Below are 22,581 nucleotides of genomic sequence, written 5' to 3'. Positions count from 1 at the left end.
ATTAGGGTATCAAGGATCCAGGTAGATAGGTCCGCTCTTCCCTCTTGTCTGAGGCTGTTATCTATGTGTTTATTTCCTCATGGTCACAGGATGGCTGCTGTGACTCCATGTATCACCATGCAGAAAGGATGGAATCAGTCACATGCGCTCTTTTGGCCAATGCAGTGAAAAGTTTTTCAGATGCCCCAAAAGGATTTCCTTCTTAGATCTTTTGCTAACATTGTGTGTCACAGTGGCTGCTAGAAAGCAGGCTTCCTGTATTGTAGGAGGCTGCAAAGGTTACGGGAGGTACAGGCGGCATCGAACTGGCCCGATGTGGAAATCGTGCTGGGTTTGCTCACAGAGCCGTGGAGCAGCAGAGGTGACTCTAACCGTGTGTTTCTCCCGGCAGGGGCACGTCTACTCGCTGGGCATGACCCTTTACTGGGCCGCAGGATTCCGAGTCCCGCCAAGCCAGGTCTGTGGACAAGGACACCAGGTCATGCCTTGGGGTGACTTAGTGACCCAGTTAGGGCTGGCAGGTGATGGGAGAGCCACTTGGTGGCTTTGCTCAGCGGGAGCAGCCCCTTCTGAAGCCAGGAGCCTCCTGGGGAGTGGGGTTCCGTGGCCCTCACATGTGGGGGTGCTCCTTGCCACGCCTCCCTTTGGGAGACTTTGCAGAGTAGTTTCTAGGCTATGAGAAAGCTGAAAACATAAATTTAAGCTTTGGTTAGCACGGCGATTTACACAATTTCAGACTCTGTGTGTGTAGATTTTCATCTCATGCTGTAAAAACTCCTTAGAAGCCAGCACTACAGAGCCCATGCAAGGGAACCCGGCCCAGCTCCGAGACCGCCTTGTCCTCCTCCTCTTCCTCCTCCTCCTTCCCTCTCTCTCTCCCTTCGTCCCCCAGCTCTCGCCACGCCAACATCCCAGCGATTTCTGAAGCCTCGTTGGTTTGTTTCTTTATTGAGGCAGAGTCTTACTGTGCGGTTCAGGCTGGTGTTGACTTCGCTTTGTAGCCCAGGCTGGCCTCTAATTCACAGTGATCCTCCTGCCTCAGCTTCCCGAGTGCTGGGATCGCGGATGTGCACCACCACACCCAGCTTTGGACCCTCCTTAGCAGAGACCCGCTCACCGTGCCCCCCTGAAGCCCTGGCTCCTGCCCGCTGCCCTCAGGGCCGCACTCCGGCATCTCAGCCAGGCTCCAGAGGCGCCCAGAATGGCTCCTCCTCCTGCCCGGCTCCTCTCCGGTTCTCTGCTGTTCTTATGGGTCCCTGTCGCCTGTGCTCTGTGCTGCTCGGCTAGCGCCATCCTGAAACCCCACATCATTTGGATCTGGAGGAGGCCCCACATGGTCCTTTTGCCACAGGCCGTGGTCCTGCCCCTGATCCTGCCCACTGCGGCTGCCTTGGCCTCCTCCCTCCCGTCCCGCTCTTTAAAGCTCTGTCTGTTCTTGCCGGTTCTGTGCTTCCCATCCCTGTGAGGCAGGGCGCACCTAAACCAGCTGTGCAGGCCAGGGTTGCTGGCGCCTCCTCTGCTGCATGAGCAAAGGGCCTGGGGCAGCTCCCTGGAGCCCTGCGGGGCGGTCCTGCTGCACGGCAGCTTTCAACATGGCCTGAGTGGGGGAAACGATCCGGTCGTCCGCATTGTCACCCTCTTCCTCGTTGTGGTTATTATTTGTGATGCTGGGGCTGAGCCCGGGCCTTCACGCATCTTGGGCGAGTGCTCTGCCCCTGAGCTACACCCTGGTGCTAACAGCCTGGCTTTCTCCCTGCCTCTGAGACCTCAGTGGCAGCCACTTAAATGCATGCCACTTGCTTGCCCCGTGCATTTGACATTAAGTGCAATGATGGCACCTGTGCTGCTTCCGGTGTCCCCAAAGGGAAAAGGCCCCAGTCTGGGCTTGTGACCTGGAGCTCGAGGTCCAGGGCAAGGCTCCATGACACCCAGCGGAGTCACTGGAGAAAGTGACCCCTAGGTGAAGGGCAGGCCTCCGGGGTGACTGGGTGGGTACAGAGGAATCTGTCTCACACCTGCTGTCAGGCTGCAGGATGTCTGGGGTCAGAGAGGGGGGTGTTGTGCCCAGTGGGTGCAGGGACTGTCACCCTGCCCGGATGGCCTCAGTGACAGCCTGGTGTCCAGCCGCGCTCTCCAGCAGGGGCAGGTGTGGGTAGGACAGTGGCCGAGCACCAGTTGTCTTGAGGCTCTGACAGCTTCTCACCCCTGCGACCCCTGCGCCCACAGCCCCTGCGGCTTCACCAGCCCCTGCATGCCCTGCTGCTGGCCATGTGCGAAGACCAGCCCAGCAGGCGGTGCCCACTACAGGCCATCCTGGAAGCCTGTCGGACCCATCAGGAGGCGGTGGCCGTGGCCCCACTCCTTGCCAGCCTGCACGTGCGACAGCTGGTGGGCTTAGTTCTGGGCACAATCGCCAAGGTGAGGACAGAACCCAGCTTCTCAACCCAGCAGCCATGTGGGCCGATTGAGATTGAAACTCAGTTAGAATTCAAATGGATAGAATAATAATCGGGGTGGGCGGAGCTCAGTGATGAGGGCGTGAGGGCCTGGGTCCATCTCCTGACAGGAGAGAGCAGTGACATCCCTCACTCCCAGCTCCCTTTCAAGGGCTTCCACAGGGCGGCCCAGGGCAGATATGGCTTCAGTGGGTTCCTTAGAGCTGACCAGGAGCCTGGGGTTCCTGTGCGGGTCCCCCATTGGGTTGAGCAGAAGTGGGGAAGGGGGCTCAGCTGGAGGCTGCCTCCCCTGGCCCCAGAGCTTGGCACAGCAGTGGCTTGCAGAAGTTGGTGAGCAGGGTAGGCACACGGGGTGGGCACGAGATTCCCTGTGAGACAAGACAGAGGGGGCCAAGCCGGGGTCCCTTGGCAGCTGTGCCTGCCCAGAGATGTGCTGGGGAGAACAGGACAGGTGCCGGGGCCAAGTGGTTATAGGTGCAAGGACAGCTGGGTGGCATTACCGACCTTCGTCAGGATGTGGCTCTCCCACCTGCACCCGCATCAGACCTCCTTCACGCTTGGATGTGACCGTGCTGCATTTACCTGATAGAGGTCACAGCCTGCCGTCCCACAGGTGCCTTGTCCTTGAGAGGGCGATGCCAGTCCCTTCCTCAGCAAGCTGCAGGGGGAGGGGCACAGAGGTGAGGACAGAGTAAAAGTTAGGGTGGCCAGGGCGGAGGTGCAGAGGACCAGAAAGGGAGTCTCTGCATAGAGGAGCTTGGGACGGGGGACGGCCTGGAAAGGACAGATGGCAGTGTGGGGACAGATGTGCCCGCCTGCAGGGAGGAGCTGCAGGGTTCCTGCGGGTGCGGCTGCTGCCAACACAGCTTCCAGCTCTCGATGACCTAGCAGGGCAGGTGGTCTGTGCGGGCCAGCATGGGTGCCCCTGTGACCTGGGGTTGCCCATGCCTGATGCCCCCGACCCTCAGGTGGAGAGAAGAATGGTGCGGGAAGACATCTGTACGCAGCAGGGCAGAAGCTGCCTGCTCAGGAAGAGGCTGCAGCCGCCGAGTGGTGAGAGGCCCGAGGTTCGGGCCGGGTACCACCTGCAGCTCCACAGAGGTGAGTCCTTGGGGGGTCTGGAGCTCCCGGAGGGAGGGAGCCAGTGTCCATCCCTGACCCCTGCCCTGGTGGGCTGGATGCTCCATGTGGCAGCTGAGAAAGTTCCCGGAGAAAGGGGGCTGATCTCGGGCCTGCAGGGCAATTCTAACACTTTACCTCTGGGTTCTAGCCATGTTAACTCTTTCTGTTGAAGTCTGACTGTCCAAGTAGATGGGAGCAGACTAAAACAAGCAAGGAAAGAAGAAAGCTAATAATTACTTTCCGAGCGTCTTGGTAACTTTCCTCTTATTATTGAGACAAAAAACACTCATGCTTAAGATTAGGAAAGGGAAGGTTTATTTCTTATAATTTTGGAGGTTTTAGTCCATACTCAGTTGGCTCCAAGGCAGGGTGGCATGGCAGGCTGCTGCCCACAGCCCGGGCAAAACAGCAGGAGCGAAACTCACAAAAAAGAAAAAAAGTCACACCTCCTTCCTGCCCTTATAGTTTATGTCAGCTCCGCCCCTGGGCGGGTGCAGCACTCACACCACCAATCCCAGTGCCAGACAGTGAACCAATCATGAACGCTGGATTCAACCACATCCATGATTGCATGAGGCTTGGTGGGAGCCACTAGACACAATCCATAACACAAAGGGAGATGAAAAGTAACTTGTGAAAGTTTTGAGAAATATTTTTGTTACTGTGTCAAGTATCTTAAAGGAGTGACTTTTAAAATAACCTTCAGTGAGGAGATGGATGCCTGTAATCTAAGCCGAGGCTGAGGCAGGAGGATTATTATGCAGCCTGGGTTACAAAGTGAGTTCAAGGCTCCCCGAACCAAATAGTGAGACCTTGGCTCAAAAACAAAAACAGAAACGGACAGATGCCTTCAAATCTTCTACTGGGCTCTTCTCGTCAGCTGGATCTGAACTTGCTGCCCTGCCCCTTTCTTCCTGTCCTCCCTCCCTTTCTTTCTTGGTAAACTTTTGTTTTGCCGTCTATAACACAGGGTGCCCCAGTGCTCTTTGCCACTGGGCTTCGTGTTCTCCGACTGCTGCTTTCAATCTCCCTGAGGGACGCACAGCTCATGAAACCACAGTGTCACCCAAGCAGCCAGCTGCCCTTCACCCCTACCCACGCCTCTACCATGCTGTCTGGTTCGTTTCAGAGCGAAACATGGAGGCGCAGAGCTCCGGGGATCCCCACTGGAGCAGCTCAGCACACAGCCCCTGCAGCCCGTCTGAGAACAGGTGAGCCTCCAGGTGACCACGGGGCGGGGACCAGTGGCACCTGGAGCCATGCAAGTCCTGCTTCTTTGCTGGTTACTGCTGAGAAGCTTCTTGTTCACCAGCAAATCCCAGCGCTGTTCCATCAGCAAAGGGAGAAGGCGTCAGGGGGCTCTGTGGCAGCTGTGCTGCTGGGCACCTGTGTACCCCCGGAACCTCACTCTGGCTCAGGGACTGAGTGACAGCCTCGCTGTGGAAGTAGCTGTCTGTGGTCACCTCTGATGACATGGCCAGTGGCCAGCAATCCCTGCTCCCTGGGCCCACAGTCTGCAGGCCGGGGGCTGGCTCTGCTTGTCCGGAGGCCTCTGCTGTCCACTGGGTGCTATCCTGGGTGCTATCCAGCTGGTGGCTTCGTGTCAGGGAACCCTGGCCTTTATCAGTAGCCGGGCTCGGATTGCTATCAGGATGGTGACAGAATGGGGGTGGGGGAGGGAGGGCAAAAGGAGGGGGAAGAAAGGAGAGAGGGGTTCAAGGGCTTCCAGACGGGGTCTTCACCACCTCCACCCCACTGCATTGGCCGAATGAAGCCTTGGGAGATTCAGCTGAGCCAGGTGTGGTGGCACATATCTGTAATCTCAGCACCTCGGAGGCGGAGGCAGGAGGATTGCTTTCAGTTTGAGGCTAGGCTGGACTCTATAGCTAGATAGTATCTTGAAAGCAGCCAACAAAATATTTGGCCCAGAGTCACAAAGTGCGGAGCTGGACTCCATCTTTGGGTGGGAAGAGCAAAATTGTATGGCAGGGGCCGGGGCAGTGGCAGGCTGAAGAATTGGGGTGTCCTCCGGTGTTGGATCAAATCCCTCCTGGCCTGAGTCTTCTGGAGCCAGGATGGGCATCTGAGGTTTGAGGACCTGCTGATTCCCATGCTGGTGTATGAAGGACAGTGGCAGAGTCTGTCCCTCTGTGGTCCAGTGGGTCCCTGTGCAGTGTCACATCCACAGCCGGGCCCTGGCCGGACGCTGGTGCTCCCTCTCAGAGATCCTTCCTGCCACCTAAAACCGACTTAGTGGACGAGGACGAGGACAGATCCCTGGTGCCGTAACCCACACATGGCCTCTGTCCTTTATGGTGGGATCTGAGGAGGCGGCGTGAGGTGATTGTGCAAACCAGGTACGCAGTCGCCGGGGTGTGCAGTGCAGGGCAGGCTGTCACTCGGGACACTGATGGCCAGAAGGAGGCACTTGGAAACAGCAGAGAAAATAGTGCATTTTAAACTCATACACCAGCAGCACCGTCGGGCCTGGCCACTGCCCATGGTCGTAACAGCGCTGTGCAGGGCTGCATGTGCTGTCCTGGCCTGTCACACACCTGGCAGCGCGGCGGGTTTCTGTCCCCATGAGTGGAATGTGTGGTGTGCTACCATGTTTCCGGGACTTCTCCAGCTCCATCGCAGCACTGTGGGGCCCTGGTCACTCATGCAGTACACTGTTGACCAAAGCGTTGTCACCTGGCGCATGGCTGCATATTCACTGTCAAAACGTCTTGAAAGATACATAAATTTGAGGGAAGGAAGTCAGAGGCCCTGGTGTTTCCACGATGCACTCACAGGCTACCGGGGACCTGGGCCATCGCACCCAGAGCATGGAGGCAGAGTCCTGGGGTGGGGAGAAGCAAACACCCGAGGGTGCACGGCTTTAACTTCCTCTGGGCTTGATTTTTCCACCTGGAGAGCAGGCACGGTCCTCCTTGGGGATGGGGAACCCACTGGTGTGTGTGGGGGGACGAGGGCGTTGAAAGTGGGTACAGCCTGCCCTGCCGCGTGCCTGGTGCAGTGGCGGGGAGGGGGGATGGGGTGGGTGTCAACACCTTAGCTCCTCGCCCCTCTGCCCACCCCAGTGCTCTCACAGGTGCAGCGCCCCTTGGTGGGCAGGCCGGCCAGCGGCTCGGCTCAGGGGCCGCGCTCCGGGCGGAAGCAGAGCACTCGTGGTCAGTGACTCGCCAGCAGGGTCTCTTGCAGAGGAAGGCAAAGGTGAGCAGAAGAGCCCTGGGGGGCTCTGAGGAGGGCTGAGCAGGGCCATGGTGCCCAGGAGGAAGGTGGGCAGGGTCCTCGGGGACCGGGCCCCTGGGCTGCTGTCCACAGCACAGGTGACCACAGACCTGAAACATGCAGTTCCTTTTGGTGCATTCCAAGCGGCCTTCCTGGGATGGGCTCTGCCGTCTATGCCTTGAGGACCACAGGCTGGGCTGCAGGCTGCCTCTCTGTGGCGGTGCAGCTTGGTGCACAGGGATGCCCCCAAGGCCACCTGTGATGACCGTGGCACGGCCACAGATCTGGGACAGGTTGGCCTTCTGTAGGTAAAGGCAGTGGAAAGGGGTGGGCCCCATTGCTCATGGGCAGCCACGCTCGGCACAGGTGTCTGTGCTGCAGGCGGGAGCGGGCAGGCGCTGTCCGCGGCAGGCCATGCCATGCGGTGTTTAGAATGAGGCACCTTCAGAACGGGCAGTGCCATGAGCTGAAGCCCACAGTGACCACGAGGGATTGGTGCTCCTGAAGCGAGGAGGAGACCCCTCTGCCTCAGAGTTGCCCCTCCCCAGCCTCTGTGTCCCCATCCAGGACCCTCCGTGACCTCAGACTAGAAGAACCTGCTTCTGTCTGCCTGCTCTTTGCAGGGAGGTTTGCTTCTTAACAGACCAGAGCTGAGCAGAGCCCCAGCAGCCTCAGGATGTCCCTCTCTGTGTTCCCAGATGCCCAATCCTGTCCCCTGCTGTCCTTGATATCACTTTGACCATCATAAACCTGAGGAGGGGTCCCCAGGGGTTCCTGGTGGCCTTGAGATGCCCCAACCCTGGAGTGAGGTGCCACGGCAGGGGGTGACAGCTGCAGCAGGGCACAGCTGCTGCCTCTCCTCTGTTTATCATCCTCTGGGGACTGCAGGACACAGCTGAGCCCCTGGCAGGGATTTTGACTTTTTGAGACAGGAGCCCCGCTGAGTGCCCTGGGGGGCACAGCAAAGTCTGAACTGGACCCTGTCTCTCCCTGGTCCTGTGACTGCATGAGCTTTTTATTCTCCGGGAGCCTTGATCTCCGAGGCTGCAAAATGAGCTGAGCACACGGGCAGTGGCCAGGCTGAGGACCGATGACCGGAGACGTCTTTTCTCTCTTGGTCCTGAGTGTGACACAGAAGGGCTGAACCATGACGCCCGGTCAGACGCTGCCAATGGGCAGAGTCAAGCTGGCACCCTGGGGGAGCAAGCCTGCTAACAATGGAGTGGTTCAGTTTTCACGCTTTTTATTGCCTAGTGTCTATTTCTACAGTGTGTTTTATGCCCAAAATACAGACTCAAGGTCACACTGTGCCGTGTGACTGAGAAGCCGCCCAGGAGGACACTGTCCTCCTCGCTGTGTGCCTCTCGGTAGCTGGGGCAGAGTGGTCTCCTTCCCCACCCGGACAGCTTCTGCTGGGGACCATGGCTTGGCCTCAGTGACACCTGTCTCTTTCTGGCTCTATGGCAGAAGGCTGGATGGGGGAGAGAGACACGCTCAGAGGGGAAGCCCAGCTCCAGCCTGGAGCCGTCCTCTCCTGTCCAGTCCGTGACTGCCCGTTTCCCCAGTTCTCCAGGCCGGAGTTCCTCCTGCTGGCTGCCGAGGCCCCGGTGACGCTGCACCTGCCCGGATCAGTTGTGGTAAAAGTGATGGGGGGGGGGGGATCGCCTAGCTAGAAACCCTGGAGAGCCCCGTCTCCCTGGGACCTGTGATGGCCTTATTTTGAGCTCTCTGGCAGGCACCAGTGTGTCAGGTCCCTGCTGTCCCTGTCTGGGCTGAACCGTAGTCCCAGCAGTGTGGTGCAGTGGGTGCCCCTTCCTGTCTCCCACTTCTGTCTGGTTACCAGCCTGATCATGCTGCAGGCTGGAGCATGGCCCTGGCAATGGCTGGCTGCACCCAGGTCCTGGTGCCAAGCCCAGGATGACCCTGCCCTCACAGAGAAGTGCAGAAGGTGGCAGGCAGCCTCCTCTGGCTCAGCCTGAGATAAATTGATGCTTTCCGTAGAACTCTAAGGATTGAGGTGCCCAAAGCTCAGGGATTCTTGACCTGTGCAGGTGGTAACAGGCGAGTGTGGGACGGGCTGGAGGCATCATGATGCACTCTGGGGGTCCACAGCCTACTGGGAGCTCTTCACACAGGCCCTCAGGCAGAGCTGCAGGGCAGTGTCCCCGGGGGCTCTCCCTGGTCTCTCCCTGGCCTCTCCTTGTTCCCTGTGTGCTGGATCAGTGCCTCTTCTGCTGGTCCCCTTTGACCCCCTCCCCCCGTCCAGTCCTCACCAGTCCGCATTACAAGCCCGTACTGGGTAGGGAGGAAGGGGTGACTTCCTGGGGCCCCTTTCTGCTTCCTGGAGGTTACACGGCTTAGGGGACTGCAGACTCCTCCAACATGGGGGCAACTTCTGCTCCAACAAGGATGCTGGGGCCGTGCCAGTGGTGTTGTGGGGCTCACCCCATCCCTGGCAGGCTTGGGAGCAGGCACCAGACTTGGGAGCCTATTTGTAATCCATAGAGGGGCTCCTGAAGCCTAGCATGTATGCAGAGGGCTCCCCCAAAACAAGACTGCTTGGACCTCTGCGCTTAACCCTGTACCCGGATTCCTGTGGTTCATGGCCCCAGCGCCTCTGCTTGGACTAGAACGTCTGCTGTCTGTCCCTTAAACCCTGACGTTGCTGGTCTGTACTGCCCCTCCCCCCCAAGTCTTTTCCCTCATGGCTGTTACATCAGTCACTTTTCCTCTGCCGGGATGCCCACAGCTGGAAGGCGAGGCTTATGGGTTCATGGGCTCAGTCCATGGTCAGTTGAATCCAAGGCGGAAACATCAGGGTGGAGGGGCCTGGCAGGGGACAACTGCTCAACCCATGGCAGCCAGGAAGCTAAGGGGAGGGAAGCGCCAGGGACAAAAATACGCCTGCCAGGCCACAGCCAAGTGACCACCTGGCACCAGGCCCCACCTCCCCACAGCACGTTCAGCTACGAATGCATCCATGGAGGAAATCACTGAGGAGTACAGCACCCCATCCACTCACCTGTCACATGCATGAGACTTTTGGGGGGCATTTTAGATCCCAGCCGGCACAGGGGTGTCTCCAGAGGCTGCGCAGTACCAAACCTCAGTGAGACGCATGCGCAGTGAGAAGGACCGCTGGGCGCCTCCTTGTGGCCGCCAGAAATAAATCAGTTTCTCTTTGCTCCCAGCGTGGCTGTCTGTCCCAGGAAAGGGGCTGATCACCTGATTTACAGGTCACTGCCCATGCTCTGTGTGCAAAAGCAGTCACCAGCCGCCTAAAATATAACCTTTCTCTTTTTCTGAGGTCTTTTTGTCTCATTCTTTTTCTCTCTTTCTTGAAGTGTCATGGCAGTTTTCTTTTGTTTTTCCTCCCTTGGGTGTGCTTGGATTTGAATCCAGAGCCCCTACAAGCAAGTGCTGTATCACTAAGCTGCATCCCAAGCCCAAACACGGTGTATTTTATTTGCTATTTAATGTCACATTCCTTGGCACTGGGTAAACAGAGACCCACCCATGCCTCTGGATTCTTGACCTGTGACTCATGCTCCCCTCCTCCAGCTGCTGAATCCTGACTCAGGCCCTAGGCAGGGGAGAAAAGTCGAGCTCCCTTCCCATATCTCTTCGGCCCCCATCCAGACAGACGTGTTCCCTGAAGCACCCTAACCTCCTTATGGAGGAGCCCTGGGTCCCTGGATTGGGAGTGGGGGAGACATTTGTTTATGCTAAGTTGTCTATTGAAAGAGCTGCTGCCATGCCCACTCTGAGATGTTTTGGGCACCTCTGCCTGTGCCAGCTTTCTGCACAGGGTACAGGTCGGAGAGAGTGTGAGCTGTGAGCGCCCTGGGTGGAGGGCAAGAGACTGCAGTGTGAGCAGGTGGCCGGCGCAGCCTGAGAGTCCAGGGAACAGAGGAGCTGGTGGTCAGATCCCATCCCAGGGGCTGGCGAGGCAGGACCACGGGGGGCTGGAGCTCCCTGCGAATGTTCCATTGTGCTAGCAACTGCACATAGAAAATGGGTTTTCAAAGACAGGGTTATTAGGAACTTCCCGGACCCAAACATGGTCTGTCGGGACACAGGGTCCTCTGTGACACATAGCTGGCCAGTTACCTGCTCTCTCAGGGTTTCAGCTCTGCCTACACACAAGTGTCACCTTGAGAACACTAAAATACTGGCTCCCAGGCCTTGCCCTAGACTGACGGAACCATCTCCAGAGTGCACCCCGAGTCAGCACCTTAAGCCATCCCTCAGGTGTGCAGGGGTTAGGGTGAGAACCGGGGTGTCTCAGGTGTGCCCATGTGACCAGCCTGCTTGAGTCCATGTGAGAAACCCCCTCCCATACAGTCCACGGAGCTGAGCTTGCTACCGGAGCATGGCAGAGAGCCAGGTCACCTCCAGGCTCTGGCTGTCACTAGCTCTGCAGCCCCAGGCCAGTCCCTTACGCCGTCTGACTGCGATCACAAACAAGCTCCTCTTAGGGCTGGTTGACAATTGAAAGGCCACCTGCAAAGCCCAAGTTCAAGGCTCAAGGTCTCAGCTGTTGTTACTGATGGCACCCTCGGTGTTTTCAGACCAGAAAGGGGAAGTCCTACCTGGCTCTCAGGGACGTCTGTGTGGTTCTGCTGAGCGGGCGGTGTCTGGAGGTGAAGTGTGACATGGAGTCCACGGTGGGAGCTGTCTTCGATGCTGTCGTGTCCTTTGCCAACCTTGGGGACGCCACCTACTTTGGCTTGGCTTATGCGAAAGGTGGGTGTCTCTGGGCAACCACCCAGTGCTGGCTTGGCGGCTCCAGCACCCAGGTATGCAGTAGCTGAGCTCTGTCCCCTCTGGGAAAGCTGCTGGAGCCCAGAGGACCTCCTTTTGCACACCAGACATCAGACAGCTCGGCGAGGGCGTCAGGTGCTTGTGTGCAAAGTGTCAAGTGGGTTTTCATGAAATAATGAACGTGGGGCTCTGGAGGTTTTATGGCTTGCAGGTCTGGATGATCAATCTCTGTGCAGAGACGTCCAGCAGGCAAATGTTAGAAAGTTTCTGTTTAATCTGCAGGACAAATGGCACTCAGTTCCCAACCCCAGGAGCCTGTTAGGAACCCATTTCAGCCTGTATTTCCTTCCCATGGCTGCCTTTCCGAGAGGAGGCTTTTGATTTTTCTCTACTGTAGCTGACGTCCCTTGCCCACTGTCTGGAGAGGCTACCGAGAAGCAGGCTGGGCTGGGGTTTTACAGCCTCTGAGTTATGTCCTGGCTCTGTTCCCCTGTTTAGCTGCCAGAGGCTCTGGGACCTCTGTTCTCCTGTGAGTGCAAGAAGCTCGCAAGGCTGTGATTATTCAGTGTGCGGGGCTGGCGGGGTGCCCTTGTCTCCCCATACTTCTCATCAGCTCTCCCCAAAATGCCTCTTAAAAATAGGGAAGGAAAAAAAAAGACAGGGAAGGACAGCTGCTATATGCCCGGGATTAGCAGAAGTTAGTCTGATCTTTTATGAGGGACGTACAAACGCACGTCCAGGAAACGCCGTGGTTTATTGATCTGTAGCGTGCAGTCTAAATAAAAACTTCCCAAGTACAACCCTGCTGCTTCTTCCCTTTGGTGGCTGTCCCAGCCCTGCTCACGTGGGTGATTTCTGAAGCTGTTGAGCGAGGGGCCTCCTGGGAAAATCCCTGAGAAGTGGCCAGCTTCAGGTTGGACACAGGCCACCAGGGAAGGGTTTGCCAGCGGTACTATGTTTGGGGCCTATCCATCCATGGGGGAGAAGGATCTCCAAGGGGGGGGGTGAGCCTGGCATGGGGAGTCAGATTTGGCAGCAAGGGTAAGGGCAGAGGAGGGCTGGGCAGTGTGAAGGGATGGCCATTAGAACTACCCGGACGCTCGCCTGCCCTCCAGTGAGCATAGGAAGAAAGGCCACCACTCCGGAAGTCCTCATGGTATGGACTGGGCGGCATCCCGTGCTTAGGCTGCCTGCCGTAACACACCTGCACTCAGGAGGGGGCGTGCTTCTGGGGTGCTTTGGCACAGGGCCAGGGAGTGGCCGAGGGTGCGCAGACCGTGGGAGGGACACACTTTCCAAAGGTGCCAAGGCAGGAGTTACCTTCAGTGGCTGAGCTGCTGCCACCTCTCCCTGAGGAGGACCAGAGACACCTTCAGTGGGAGTTGAAGGTTTAAAATCAAAGGGCAAATGTGAGTCCCCTTACACCCAAGCCTCATCAGCTTGGCTGTCATCCTAGACCAGGTGGCCTAAACTATTTATTTCTCACAGCCGTGGGGGATGGAAGCCCAAGATGTGGCTGCCAGCTGGTTTGACTCTTGGTGGGATCCACTGGCTTGCAGATGGAAGCCTTCCCGTGGGTCCCGTGGCAGAGGGACAGCTCTTCGGTGTCTCTTCCTTCATATGAGGACACCGATCCCATCCTGGATCTCAATCTCATACCTCACGATCCCACCCTAAGGTCTCACCCCCACATCCCACCCTCCGGGGGGCAGAGTTTCAGCACGTGGATTCCCGGAGGACACAGATGTCCAGGACAGGCTGGGACTGGTAGGGTGGGGATGGTCCCAGCAATGCAGAAGGGCTTGGTGTATGCCAGGGGTTTAAGAACACTGTTTTCCTTTCCTTTTTTGTCCTATCTACAAAAGCTGACAGCTGGAAAGCAGATATTGAGTGACATCTTTCTGATACAAACACTTTGGCGTCTACAGGGGTTCAGTTCCAGGGCCCCCACGAAATGTGCTCAGATCTCTTATATAAAACTGCATCGTATTTGCATATGAGCTGTACAACCCTCCTGGCCTTCTTCTGCATGTTTAAAACCATCTCTAGATTACTTAGACTACCTAATGAATGGAAATCCTGTTTAAATCAGTGTTAAACTATATTGTTTAGGGACCCATGATCAAAGGTTTTATACATATTCAGTGAAAAATTTTTGGTACTATTTCTGATCTGGGGTTAGTTGGGTCTGTGCATAGAGGTGTGGATATGGAATGTGGTCATATTTTCTTCTCTTGATACCAACGTTTTCTCCTTAATAAAATTCCTCTGGCTCCTGCTCTTGGCCCTGGGGGCCCCAGCAAAGGCCTTTGGGGACCGGGATGGCGGGGACTTCCTTTTCTTCTCCTGTACTAACATGGCTCAATCCGACCCTTCCGGTAGGACTCAGGGCTGGAGTCTGAGAGCTGGGGTGTTCCCCGCTGCTTCTCCCTCCAAACTCTCTGTTTCCTCCTCAGGCAAAGAGTTCTTTTTCTTGGACAATGAAACCAGATTGTGTAAAGTAGCCCCTGAAGGCTGGAGGGAGCAGTCCCTGAAGACATCCACGGTTACCTTCACGCTCTTTCTGCGGATCAAGTTCTTTGTCAGCCACTGTGGGTTGCTCCTGTGAGTGCTGCTTCCTGTCCCCTGGCTCCTTGAGACCTTTGTGTCTGCCCAGGCTGATGTCACAGACCTGTGCTTTGGGAACTACAAATTGCATGCAAATGGCTGCAGGGACCGTGGCTGGTCTTCTGTCGGTGAGATTCTGGTGTGACAGAACGGGGAAACCAGTACCTTGAGGCAGACCCTGATCACCAGGAGAACTTGCCCTTGTGTTGCAGACAGTCTGCTCAAGGTCAAAGTTTTCTCTCCTCCACCCAGCATTTCCCTCCTCCCTCCAGCACGTGGCCAGGGTGAGAGGTGGAGTGGGTCGCCACCCCTGGATTTCTTTGCTTACACAATCCTGACCATGCGGGTTCCCAGCCTGAACCACAGCAGGAGACCTCTTGGGGGTGTTGCGTGGATTTTTTGACACGGGAAGCAGGTGGAGGAGACTCACTATTCTTCCTGACATTGTCCGTGGGGCTCCTTGGCTTGTACCCTGTCTCGTGTCCTCTCTCTCCCGCTCCATGAGCAGGCCGCATCGTAGGCTTCCCCCCACCCTCGGCATCAGCACCTCCATGCCAGCATCTCTTTGCCAGGCCCAGCTTGACCAGGCATCAGTTCTACCTGCAGCTCCGTCAGGACATCCTGGAGGAGAGACTGCGCTGTGATGACGACGAGACCCTGCTGCGGCTGGGGGTCCTTGCCCTGCAGGCCGAGTTTGGCAGTTACCCGAAGGAGGTAGGGATGGTAATTAGGGTTTTTGGGTGGGGATCTGGAGAAGCCACTGCAGGGTCCGGGTGACTGAGAGTGATGTGGATATCGTGTCTGAGAAGTGTCGCTGGCATCTACCACCAAGACTGAGGTGAACTGTGTCAACCCATTCACTTGTCGCCGTCACCCATGTACTTACTGTTGATTCATCCCTCCACCCACTCATCACCCATCAGCTTATCCACCAGCTCATGGATCCATCAATCCATCCATCCATCAACCCATCTGTCAATCTCTCTGTCCATCCACCAGTCTACCCATCCATCCTTTCATCCACTCGTCACCTATTGGCTTAGCCATCAACCCATGGATCCATCAATCCATCCATCTATCCATCCATCCACCCATCATCAGTCTATCTGCCCATCAGTCCATCCATCCATCCGTCAGTCTATCTATTCATCCATCCATCCATCATCTATCCATCCATCCATCCATCCATCCATCCACCTACCCATCTATCCATCCATCCATCTACCCACCCATCCATCCATCCATCCATCCGTCTACTCATCCATCGTCCATCCATCCTCCACCTACCCATCTATCCGTCCATCCACTTACCCATCAATCCATCCATCCATCCATCCATCCATCCATCCATCCACCTACCCATCTATCCATCCATCCACCTACCCATCCATCCATTCATCCATCCATCCATCTGTCTACTCATCCATCAGTCCATTCATCCTCCACCTACCCATCTATCTGTCCATCCACTTACCCATCAGTCCATCCATCCATCCATCCATCCATCTATCCATCCATCCATCTGTCTACTCATCTATCAGTCCATCCACCCATCCACCTACCCATCAATCCATCAATCCATCCATCCATCCATCCATCCATCCATCCATCCATCCATCCATCTATCCAACTTCCTATCCATCTATCCATTCATCCACCTACCCATCCATCCATCTGTCTACTCATCCATTAGTCCATCCATCCATCTAGCTACCCATCAATCCATCCATCCATCCATCCATCCATCCATCCATCCATCCATCCACTTACCCATCCATCCATCTACCCACCCACCCCTCCATCCATTCAACTATCTGAAGATTTATTATAAGGAATGACTCACTGTTTTTTTTATTTGATTTTTAATTTTAAAAACAAAACAAAAGATAGAAGTGGTTGACTCGCTGGTGGAGGCAGAGTGCTCAGCAGCCCTCACCAGACACAAGCACTGGCACCTTGAGCTTGAGCTCAGCTTCCAGTCCTGTGAGAAATGGGTTTCTGTTTTTGTTAAATTACACTCTCTGTGGTATGTTGTTAGAACAGCACCAAAGGACAGAGACACCTGCATTCGAGAGTCCTCTGCTTTACTCAGGCTAGCAATTTTAATGTTTTAATGTAGCACAAAAACAACCTAGAAGCTCAGAATGTTTGGCTGAATGTCTGGGCATCCTGCGGTCCAGTCACACTGACACATTAAATTATCCATTACCAGGCTGGGGCCCCGTGGAAGTCCTGCTTCTGGCTGACCTCACCCTTTCTGTCTCCCTCTGCCTGACCATGTCCTCCACCCCAGGTCTACCGAGTCCTGTCGCTTGGTGCCTAGGGCAGCTGCAAGGTGCTCTCTTCTGCCCCCTGGTGGCTCCTAGAGCCACATTACACTAACTCACCCACCTGTGCCTCTACCTGCAGTCTACCTAAGGAAGGCCCACCATGCATGGTGAGACCCTGTGTGTATCCGTGTGTGGGCAGGAGGAGGAGGAAGCCCACCCGCCCAGTGTGGGGTGGTTGGCGATGCTGCCTGTCACATCTGGGAGGACCAGTGTGTTCCTACGGGGCTTTTATTTTGTTTGATAAGTGGTTTTGATGTTAGGGTAAAAAGATTTGAAAACCATTGTTAGGAAAGACTGAAAGCCCCTGAAGAATTTTAAGCAGGGAAGTAATGATTGCATTTACATTTTAAAAAGGATGACAAAGACAATGTAGTATAAAAATAAATCTCCTTAATCACATCACCATGACAGAACAACCTTCCTCTGGGCGCATTCTCGTCGCCTGTGTGGTTTTTACATAGCTGCAAACACTGCCAGCCTTGGGCTTGTGTTCTGTGCCTCCCTTCCTGATGTGATCCTCTGCGCACCTCTCGGTGAATGCCTGGAGAAGCCACGTGGTTGGCTTCCAGGCCTGCGTCTTCCCTGACTTCCCCGTGTTCTGACTGTTATTATCCTTGGAGCTGCCTCTGACCTTTCTTGTAAGTTGATGTCCTGTGCCTGGCGCTCTTCTAGTTACATTCTAGTTTTCCTGCTTACATTCCTAGCAGCGAGCTGCTGGGCCACAGATCCTAAATGCTTTTTCCCCTAAATATTTTAATAGGCTTTTATTGTTCCACAGCACGTGATAGTCAGTGCTCCATTGCTGTAACAAAGCTGATTGTCCTCAGCTTACAGTAAGGAAAGATGTATCTCAGCTTATGGTTTAAGTGGTTGCAGTCTGTGGTTGCTTGACTGCATTGATCTGCGCTGGTGACAAGGCAGAGTCCAGGTGGGGGGTGGTGTGGTGCAGAGCTACTAAGACACAGAAAGAAAGGAACTGGGGTCTCAATAAACCTTCCAGGGGTGCCCGAGTGATGGAACTTGCTTCCACTGGTCACCGCCTCCCAGTAAGTGTCATAGACTGGTGATCAGCCCTTTAGTGTATGGGCTTGTTGGGGGGCCATTTAAGATCCAAATCTTAACAGTTTTAGGGTCAACAGCAGAATCAAGAGGAGGGTGCACGATTTCCCGTATCCCCAGCCCTACATATATGCACACCCCCCCCCCCACTGTACTATAAACATCCTGCTCCAAAATGCACATTTGTCACCATTGGTGACCCTACAATGACCCATCATATCACCCGGAGCCCACAGTTTACACTGGGCTCACGCTTGGGGTGAGACATTCTGTGGGTTTGAGGAATACGTGCAAGGCATGTGTGCCCCATTGTACACGCAGAGCAGGTTCACTGTCCTCAAAGCCCCTGTCGTCCGCCTCTCCTTCCCTCCCTTCCTCTACGTCCCGGTAAGTACTGAAGTCTGTCTCCCTAACAGGATGCCATATAATTGGAACCAGACAGCATGTGGCACCTTCAGACTGGCTTCTTTCATTTAGCGATCTGCATTCAAAGTTCCTCTGTGTCTTTCCATGGCTTGCGAGCTCGTTTCTTTTTGGTGCTGAATATTATTTCATTGTCTGGACGCACAGCCACTCAGCTACAGGGCCCAGCTTCGCTGCCAACTTTTGGCAATTACGAATAAAGTTGCCACATCCGTGTGATGGGTTTTTCTAGACCTGGCCTGGGCCAGGACCAAGCTGGAGCATGGTGGGAGTGTGGTGGTCACTGTGCTGTCTCCCTTGGGTCCCCTTCCAGGCTGACTCACCCACCCCTGTGTGCAGACGGCTGGATTCTCCTGGCCTCCTGCTGTCTTCCTTATGGGCAGCTGCCCTCCAAGCTGGGGCCCAGGGTTGGCATGGGCAGGCTGGCCAGACGTCCTGACCAGGACAGGCTGGCTCAGGAATACCAAGGCGGGCTCAGCTTCCCCTCTGCCCAGCCTCACCACCTTCATTCTTTACAGCGGGCCCTGAGGCATCTCCTCCATGAACCCAGCATGCTACTGTTTGTGTTTGGAATGTGTGCTATGGGACAGTGGGTGACGGTGACCTTCCGGTCTCCCAAGGGTGCTGTGGCCTCTGCCTCTAAAGAGCAGGCCTGATGAAGGCTGAGATCTGGGGTTGCATGGAGGGGTCTGGGTTCCTGTTCTCAAACTCTGTGGGTAGAGATGGGGTACAGCTGAGACCTTCTCGTAGGAGGGGACCACGTACCAGGGCCCGTGTGCACACAGATGCTATATGATAACAAGGGGCAGAGCGCTGGGGTCAGGGTTTTGCTGTGCCTTTTGGGGAGTGGCCCACCATGGAACTGCGTAGGGATTTGCTTGTTTCTGTCGCTTACCAGTGAGGGGACCTTGGCCTTCCTGCTCCTTCATCTTGGCAGGGGCAGTGATGCTGCCTGTCTCACAGGGTCTCTCTGGGGATCCAAAGAGCCTGCTGCTTCTCAGAGCCCCCGAGTGCAGAGAGGGGACCTAAAAGCAGGTGGCTCCTTCCACATGGCACAGAACTTGGCCCCACTTCTCAGATGGTAGAAGGTGCTGTCCCCAGTGGGCACCTCCAAGGACCTTGCTTGCACAGAAGCTGCTCTGACTACAGACCTGTTCCCGTCCTATTCAGAATACCACGAGGCGTCTGGTTTACGCTTCTGTCTTCTGCATCCTGTTTCCAGCAGGCAGAGAATAAGCCGTATTTTCAAGTTGAAGATTACATCCCTCCCACTCTGATCGAAAGGATGACAGCTCTCCGGGCCCAAGTAGAAGTCTCCGAGATGCACCAGCTCAGCTCTGCGCTGTGGGGAGCAGATGCGGAGCTGGAGTTCTTGAGGGTAAGGCCCGGTGCTCAGGGGATGCACCCAGTGATCCCCAGATGGGATGGCGCCTTGAGGGCAGGAGGAAGGATGCTTCCCTTATCCCAGTGGGCAGGAAGAAAGTGGAAGAAGATGGCATTAGAAATGACCCTGTATCAGTCAGCTCTTCCGTGGCTGGAACAAAATACCCGAGAAACACAATTTAGAGGAGGAAATGGTGTATTCGGCTAATAATGTCTGAGGTTTCAGTCCATGGTTGGCTGGTTTCAGCCGAACATCGTGGCGGAAGGGTGTGGTGGAGGGGGCTGCACACATGAAGTGTGACACTTCATGACTGACATGTTAGTGAGGGGTACACCCTCCACAGGTACACCCCGCCCCATGACCCACCTCTTCCAATGGGGCCCCACTTCCTAACAACGCATTCAGCTGTGAAGGTCAGTGAATGAGTCCACTCCAGGATCTCTTAACCCAGTAACTTGAGAATTCAGATTAACTGACAGGGCCCACAGGTGAGTAAGATTCAGGGGGGCAGAATGGGGCGCCTGGAGCCTTTCTTCAACTTTAGAGCATCATCCCCACCACTGTTGTGCGAGCAAGGACCACATTTCTCAGATTCCATGTAGGACAGCACTGAGGGTGAGCCATGCCAGGCCCCTGGGGCACCCTCACTGGGTGGCCTCCGGCAGCCGTCCGGAGCGCACGTGGGTTTGTGTGTATCTGGGTACAGGGAAGCTGCTCTGTGCTGTTCTCTCTTAGCAAAGCACCTCCAGCAAAAGCACCTCCACAGGCCCTGTCCACAGGCACTGCCTGGGCCACTCCACATCCTCCCCTCACGGTGGGCCAGGCCCTGCGGGGAATGGACGAGAAGCTCATGTCCCCTGCTCCTCCTGAGTCCCCACCTCAGAGTGCCAGGGCTGTGTCAAGTGCTCAGGACAACGCCAGTCACTCCAGGCTTGACCAGGGCAGGCTGGCTGCTCTTCTTTGCAGACACAGCCGGGAGGTGAGTGAGGGGGACCCCTGAGTCCCCAGGATATACAGACGGGCTTTTAGACTTGAGCAACAGTTTCTAAAGGAAGAACAGGGATTTACACATTTCTGTATTACAAAAGCCTCCCAAGTTAGGTAGAAATATCCTGACCATGCTGTCTTGCCTTTAATAGAGAAGGGCGTTTGGAGGCAGTTAGCAGGTGAGGCTTGGCCTTTTCCTTTTGGCTGGTCACCAGCAGGCCCATCCCACCCCAGTGTGGATCCAGCCTGCGGGCCCATCATGGGGGAGGTGCAGACAAATGCAGCCTCGATGCACGCGCTAGCCCAGCCTTCATGTGTGCGCCCTGTCAAGAGGACGGAGCATGTCCCTGATGGGGGACAGGGGGGATTTTAAAGCCTTCTTACAGCTGAGCCTCACAGCCAATGATCCCACCTGCAGGAGACCCCCTGGGGGATGACACTGCTCACGGTCCCCTCCCGTGTCTTGCCTACTGTGCTGGCCTCTGTTTCCAACTCCTTCATAAAAGGGTGAAAGGCGATTGGAAAAGCCGCCACCATCTTGGGCAAAACAGCTGAAACCTCTCCTGCCAGCCATCCCTGGAGAGCGCAGAATGGATTTGAGCATCACAGGGTTCCCCTCAGTGGCCTGGGGAGAGTGGCTGATCTGTCCACTGCCTGCCCTGGGCACAGGATGGGTGGGTGGGGGGTTTGCTCCAGGGCATGCATTCACCCTGCTGTTTGTTCCAGTGGTCCATCCGTCTGTCCGTCTGCATTCATATTTAAAAATGGCTTATATTATGCATGTACTTTTATCACACATATGTCACTAAAATTTTGAAAAGTAATTTTGAAGCAATACCTAGCAAATTAAAACTAATCAAAATTTATACTTTTCCATTGCATAGCAGACACACAAAATCTATATGCATCCATCTAATGTATATGAAATACATGCAAAACCTGTACATATACACCTACTACATATTTTCCATCAATGTTCTGTTATTCGACATGCAAACTGCCTGCAGTACAGGGCTATTATGAACTCTGCGGAGATTAGCATTTTCTGACATGAATTGTTAGCTGCGTTTCTGCTTAATTCGTTAGGGTAGGTCCTCCCAGGTGGACCTGCAGGCTGAAGATAACGAGCAGGTTAAACCTTATCCTTACAAATGGTATTTAGGACTTGCTCTAGAAATAGCCACTGGATTATTTAATTATAGCTCCATATGGATCTTCCATTCCATTTTGAATAAAAGGAGCCCATTCTCCGGTGGCAGCCTGCTGGCTGGATCACAGGTCCCTGGCTCTGCCCAGACATCAGCACGCTCTGGAGCAGACTGGGCAGCAGTCCAGGCGGGTGAGGCTGGGTGCCCTGCTGTCCAGAAGACTCCCAGCTACCCGAGCATGTCAAGCCAGGACAACCTGTCCAAGGTTAACTCGCTGCTTTTTGGATTTCCTCAACCATGGAAGCATTTTCCCACAGGACTCAAGATTGTGATGTTATTAAATCATTTATTTTTCTGCTCGGCTGTTAAAATTGTTCTGGTTGCATCCTGTGTTTTTCCCTGATTAGCATTATACATTCCCCAGCTTTGTGAACGTTCCCTGTGAGAGCGGCCTGAGAGTCTACCTTATTAAGCTTCTGCTATCTTTAGGAAAAAATTTACCGTGGAGGAACGCATCTCCCCACTGGACTTCTGCAAGTCCGCACCGAACAGGATTAGAAGGATTTGTCCTGGCTGTTGAGCATGCATTCTTAAGACAGATCCTCAGAAGTAGAATTTGAAAGTCAAAGCTATGAATCTTTTGGTGAATATTCTTGTATTATTTAGTTTTCTTGTTGCTGGCAAAAACATCCAACCCCTACAAGTTAAAGGGAGAGAAGTTTAGCTTGGCTCACATTATAACAGGATTCAGTCCGCGGTCACCCAGCTCCAAAGGAGGGACACCATAGCAGCAGGGTGTGACGGAAGGAAGCATGCCCATTTCATGGGAACTGACTGCTCTTCCAGTCAGGAGGGCTGCTCCAGAGCCACAAACCCGGGACTAAGATGATTATCAACTGGACCCCAGCACCCCACAGTCCCTCATCAACCTGCTCTGTTGCTTTGGAATGAGCCAGTCAGATCCTCTTCCTCGGAGTGCCCTCTCCAGCTACTCAGCTGGACTTCTTATCCTGTCTTCCGTCAATGTCCAGTTCAGTCCTTTTGCCTGAAAATTCATGGTGTCACTT

General features: G+C 55.1%; 1 protein-coding gene across 1 annotated transcript in view; it reads left to right on the top strand.

The window, feature by feature from the left end:
- Positions 1-22,581, top strand: part of Frmpd2 (FERM and PDZ domain containing 2) — a 105,840-nt gene that overhangs the window by 27,879 nt on the left and 55,380 nt on the right. The window contains exons 4-13 of the mRNA XM_013148562.3: positions 392-457; positions 2,227-2,418; positions 3,425-3,557; positions 4,708-4,789; positions 6,662-6,794; positions 8,378-8,449; positions 11,384-11,558; positions 14,033-14,180; positions 14,756-14,897; positions 19,218-19,373. Coding sequence (XP_013004016.3) covers positions 392-457; positions 2,227-2,418; positions 3,425-3,557; positions 4,708-4,789; positions 6,662-6,794; positions 8,378-8,449; positions 11,384-11,558; positions 14,033-14,180; positions 14,756-14,897; positions 19,218-19,373 — 1,299 coding nt within the window. The remainder of the gene's footprint in view (positions 1-391; positions 458-2,226; positions 2,419-3,424; positions 3,558-4,707; positions 4,790-6,661; positions 6,795-8,377; positions 8,450-11,383; positions 11,559-14,032; positions 14,181-14,755; positions 14,898-19,217; positions 19,374-22,581) is intronic.

Source organism: Cavia porcellus, unplaced genomic scaffold (assembly GCF_034190915.1).
Source record: "Cavia porcellus strain 051 isolate PalLab524CR breed Dunkin Hartley unplaced genomic scaffold, mCavPor4.1 scaffold_23, whole genome shotgun sequence".
Taxonomy (NCBI): domain Eukaryota; kingdom Metazoa; phylum Chordata; class Mammalia; order Rodentia; family Caviidae; genus Cavia; species Cavia porcellus.
The sequence above is the reverse complement of the archived record's forward strand: the minus strand, read 5'-3'. Positions and strand labels throughout refer to the sequence as shown.